The sequence below is a fragment of the Brassica oleracea genome, chromosome C9 (assembly GCF_000695525.1).
Source record: "Brassica oleracea var. oleracea cultivar TO1000 chromosome C9, BOL, whole genome shotgun sequence".
Classification (NCBI taxonomy): Eukaryota; Viridiplantae; Streptophyta; class Magnoliopsida; order Brassicales; family Brassicaceae; genus Brassica; species Brassica oleracea.
This window is the reverse complement of record NC_027756.1, coordinates 28,028,484-28,034,287: the sequence shown is the minus strand read 5'-3', so window position 1 is coordinate 28,034,287 and position 5,804 is coordinate 28,028,484. Positions and strand designations below refer to the sequence as shown.

The following is a 5,804-nucleotide window of genomic DNA, read 5'->3' as shown; positions in this document are numbered from 1 at the left end:
TTTACTAGGAAACTATGCTTACCAGGTAACATGGTTTGTTGCGGATACTTTATTTGTTAGCTGATACATTCGTTCGCTAACTGATAGATTGTTTGATGTATGATCTGTTAATTGATATATTGTTTGATAATATGCTCTCTTAGCTAATACATAGTTCCTTACATGATTTTTCATTAGCTGAAACATTGCTTGATACCAACACAAATATTCACCATTATTTAGTATAAAAATTTCATTTAATTGACTATAAAGATGAAGAACAAAGTATCATCTCGATGGTTGATATAGATGGCATTGAGCATTTTGATGAAGATAAAAATGGACATATTGCTGTCGAGTACTTCTCAAACCTCTTTCTGTCTTCAGTCACCTACAAACCCATCAGAGTTGCTGAAGGGTTTTACGTCTAGAGTTACTGATATGATGAATCAAAACCTTACCAGGCCAGTCTCGGATAATGACATCCGTAAGATAGTGAAAGCAGTCAAAAGCGATAGTGCTCCTGGAGCTGATGGAATGACAGACAAATTCTTTCAACATTTCTGGATCATCACGGGAGTTCAGGTTACGAAGGAGGTCAAAAATTTATTTTCTGGTGGAGTTATCAACAGAGTGGAACTTCACGCAACTATGCTTATTACCAAAAAAGCCCAACCCAAATAAAATGACTGATTTGCGTCCCATAAGCATGTGTTTTGTTGTATACAAGATCATTTCAAATGTCTTGTGTTCCAGACTGAATAGCATTCTGCCACAGATTGTCTCCCCCACGCAAGGTGCTTTCATGTCAGGTAGACTCATCTCAGATAACCTCCTGATAGCACATGAAATGATCCATGGGATGAGGACTAACCCAAGCTGCAAAGCGGACTACATTGCTATTAACCCGAGTTGAGTGGGATTTTCTGGAATCTTTATTTCTCAAGATGGGTTTCAATAGACTGGCTGGATCATGAGATGTATACAACCAGTCTCTTACCCTGTGCTATTGAATGGACATACACACGGACACATCACACCAGAACGAGGTATATGACAGGGAAACCTTCTTTCCCCTTTCATCTTCATTTTGTGTGCAGAAGCTCTCGTACATGCCATGAACAGAGCTGAAGCTAGAGGTGAAGTCAACAGAATGAAACTATCCAGAAGGTGCCCATCAGTGCAACATCTCTTGTTCGTCGATGATAGACTACTCTTATGTCGAGAAAATCTCACCGAAATGTCTAATTTTTACGCTCTTTAAAACTATATGGAGACTCCTCGGGTCAGGTCATCATCATTAGTTTGGACTTACATGAAGCCTTTAAAGCAATTTTCAATGCTCTGTTGTGTCTTAGATATCGCGCTCTTTTGAACAAAATTGATTATTTGCGTCGTGGTTTTAGTTCTGTTCTTTTTGAGCAGCAAGTTCCAGCAACAAATGTTCGTGATATTGCCAGAAGTGTGCTGCTTGACAGCAGGTTTCAATCTTATCTGGCGCTTGGTGGACCGGCGTGGCTGCACAACAAAATTTAGAGTGAAGCTTCATCCAACAACTTTTAGATCTTTCCCTTAAGATTAGCTTGTTGGCCATGGTGTTTTGCTTTGAGTTTTGTCTTATCTTCTTTGTTTTGTGTTATCTTTCCCATGTTCACAAAACAATGTACCATCTCTTAATTGAGTTCAGACGTTTTAAAAAAAAGACTATAAAGATGATTGAGAATAAGTTTTCAACATATGTATGAATATGAATATTCGTTATTTGGTATCCAATGATATATCAACTAAGATAAATCACATATCAGATAACAATCCATTTATGAACTAACAAACTATGTATCAAACAAATGTATCAGCTAACAAACCATGTGTTGATTACTAAAATATGTATCAATTAATGAAAACTATTTGACATATTATCAATCATTTATCAACTAACATCAATCTGTTTGTAGCAATTAACAATTCATGTATCGATCAATAAACCATGTATCAGCTAATGATAACTATTTCGTTACATCTCATCAAACATTTATCAATTAGATGTATATGTTCGTAACAACTAACAAATCATGTCTCCTAAGTGACACTATAAAACTAAGAATCCGTTTAAACATAAGCAATATTAGGTAACTGATAAAATTCTGACTAAAATATATGTTATCTAAATAAAAAAACAGATTCACAAACTCTTGATCAACCACACCACATGAACCATGGTTGACGAACCTGCCAAAACCGGTAAGTCCTCCAACCACGTCGGGACAAAACCACAACAAAAAATTGCTATTGGGATTGGATATTGAAAGTGGTAGTTATTAGAAAGAGAAAGTGGTGGTATTGGTAGGAGATGATGAGATTAGCATTTATGGTGTCAATGAATAAGAGTAAAATCGGATCTTGCTTCGGTTGGGAAATCAAATTTAATTGTAAATCAAAACTATAATTATCAAGAACATGAAATATGATCCGTAAGAGAGAGGAGATGAAAGAGGAATAGAAGAGAAGATGAGAAATGGCTAGGATAGGAGAAAAGAGAGAACTATGAAACTAGGGGTATTATTTGAGTTTTGGAAAGTTGAATAGTGCTTAGTGTAGTTTCCTAATTATGGTTTTTAATGTATATAGAACCTAATTTCTCTTTTTAAATTTTTTTTAACACCTCTTTTTAAAAAAAATTAAATATTGAAATTTAGATGGAAAAAATCATTAGGAATGTCATTTTCTAGTTTTACTATACCACTAGATGTTTAATATATTTATTTTGAATTTGTGAATAAAATTGAAATATTTTTGGGGATGTATTGCATTGATTATATGAGAATTTTCATGTTTACCACATTGTTGGTACCATTATTCATGTTTACCACCAATAAAGAGACATTTTCAAAAATATTTTCTTCACTAAGAGGCAAAAGATTTTTATACACTTACTCTACACACACACATATATATATATAATGAATAATTACTTAAATTAAAAAAAGAGAAATACCCTAGGATATAACTAAAAAAGTTTTGGTCACAAAAATAGATTCTAAGGATCAAAATAACCAAAATGTATTATTAAAGAGGTAAATATATTTTTATAGCCTTAGGGTTAACTAATCCAAACCTTATGGTTTAGAGTTAAGGGGTGGAGATTTGAGATTGGGGTTTAAAATTTTATAAAATAAAAAATTAAAATTAAAAATTTGAATATAAAATTTTTTAAAATAGTTTCAAAAAGTATTTTCGAATTACAAAAATAAAATTTGAAAAATAAATAAATAAAAAATTCGAAAAAAAAATTCAAAAAAAAAATATTTATAAAAAAAAAATTTATAAAAAAGTTCACAATTAAAAAACATATAATCTTAAACTATAAAAAAAATTATTTATTTTTATTTTTTATATATCTAGGGTATTAGGGTCATTTCACCTATTAAATGAAACATTTTGGTCATTTTGCTTCTTGTGCTATATTTTTGTGACCAAAACTTGAAAATGGTCTATTTAGGAGAATTTCCCAAAAAAAATAAAAAATAATAATTTTTTTTTATGTTTTCAAATTATACTTTTAAAAAATTGAACTTCTTATTTTATTTTTTGAATTGTTTTTTCAAAATTCTTTATGAAATTCGAATTTTTTTTAAAACTATTTTTTTATTAAATTAAGTATTTATTTATATATTTATTAAAATCATAAACTCCACATTCCAAAACTCTTACTCCACCCATTAACTCTAAACCTAAAGTCTAGATTAGTTAACCGTAGGGTTATAAATGTTTTTTTCCTTCTTTAATGGTGAGGGTAAAAGTGGTTGAGGTAAACATGAAAAGTGATATTATGAATGTGGTAGTTTTGGCAATTTTCCTTGATTAGAAATAAAAGACAATATCTTACTTTTAGTAAAGTAATCCTTGTAAGTTTAGTATGTATTTTGTTGATTTATATTTTTTTTTGCAATAACATATGTTCATATAATTTTATTTTTTTGATATTCTATGATCAAATTATTTTGTTTTATAGATATAAATATATAATAATCATATATGCAAAATAGAATAATTCAGAAATTGTTTGAAATACTCTAACAAAATTTTGAATACGTATTTTTGAATTAGTAAACATTATTTTTGAATTCTTTAGTATTTCATCACCAAAAATAATTTCATAACAACAATGGATCCCATTAATTGCGTTGTAAATGCATAAATTTTGTTGTAAATGCATAAATTTTGTTGTAAGAACTCAGTCTGTAATTTTTGGTGATGTAGTTGTAAGTTTTTTGATATAGAAAATATTACAATTTTTAAACAGTTGATTTAAGAAAATAAAAACATAAAAATATATAGGGTTGTAAATTTATGGGGTAGAGTCCATTAAAGATCTGATTGGTAATGACTTTCGCTTTATGATTTGATTCTAGATTTGTGTCTGAAGATATTTTAGCTTTGAAACCGGTAACTATTACTTTAGAAAGTTTTGAAACTTGATTGGCATCAAAGGTTTTAGAAGCTCTGACTGTTATAAATATATATTTATGATTCATTCCCAAAATATATTATCTACTTCTTTCTATCTACTTTTTTTTATTTATACAAGTCTATAAAATATGTGGAATAGTTTTAAACAAGAAATCAGTTAAAATTTATCAAAAAATATATTTTATTTATTTATTATACAAATAATAATTTAATCTTTCATAAATGTTTTTAATTACCACATACAATTATTTTTAGGCTTTAACAAATTAATGTTTAATGATAGTAGGCTATGACCTTTTCCTCATGTTAAAAACCTAACTTATTAATTATAATTAATTTATCAATAATTATATTTATTTTTTGACTTTTTGGTCAAAAATGGACAAAAAAAAACAAAACAAAATTAGTTACCCATGTTTTTTTAAGTGAAGAAAAAAGCTTTAAAATCTTTAAAAAATGGCTGTAGAAAAATTTGAACAAAAAACAGCTTCTTCTAAAAATGGGCTCTTAAGGCTTTATAGATTTCTATAATCTCAAAGAATTGATTGGTAATTTTTTGGCTTTTATGGATTTACGTAACCACAAAACCTCAACAGTCTCATTACCAATTATACCATAAATTACTTAGAGACTAATTGGAAACAAAGTTATAAATAGTTTTAATTGATTTGAAATATGTCTACAATTCAACCAATTAAAAACAATAACTAAAATTTGGTTAATTTTTGTTCATTCTGTTTTGCACCTTATATATAGTTTCCAATAACAAAAAAAATTGGAAACTAAAAGTTTTGAATTGCTTAAGACAAAATCAATGAATAATTTTAAATTAGTGTATATTTGTCTCTAGCTACTTATATTTTTATTATATATTATAAAATTTATAATTAAAATAAACATACAAAATATATAATTAAAATTAAAATTACAAAAAACTCGGGTGTAGTCTGGACCGACACTAGTATATATATCATAAAAATTTCCTCTCTTCTCAGCGTTCCACGTCATTAAATAGAGAGACGAGGGAATGACACGTGTTTTCCTCATACAACAATAAACTCGGATTCGTTTGGTTTGGCTTTTACACGAGTTAGTTAGGTTTCACTACAAGAAAACATCAATATGGTAACTATTTCTGCAACTACAGTCTTTAGTTGCAAATATATGTAACCCATCTTTAACGAATTTGCAACAGTTTTGCAACTACAATGAAAACGTCTTAAATAAGTTGCAAATGTATAACCAAATTTCGTGGTTGTAAATGAGTTGATTTATTGTCAAGCTTTTGAGACATATTTGCAATTCTATTGCGAAGTCGCAACGTAGTAGCAATAAGGCAACTAAAGGGCAACCAC

General features: G+C 28.8%; 1 protein-coding gene across 1 annotated transcript in view; it reads left to right on the top strand.

Annotated features, from left to right (window-relative positions):
• Nucleotides 1–288: 288 nt before the first annotated feature.
• LOC106314712 overlaps nt 289–5,804 on the top strand; it is a 9,460-nt gene continuing 3,944 nt past the window's right edge. The window contains exon 1 of the mRNA XM_013752541.1: nt 289–564. Within this exon, the coding sequence (XP_013607995.1) occupies nt 289–564 (276 nt within the window). The remainder of the gene's footprint in view (nt 565–5,804) is intronic.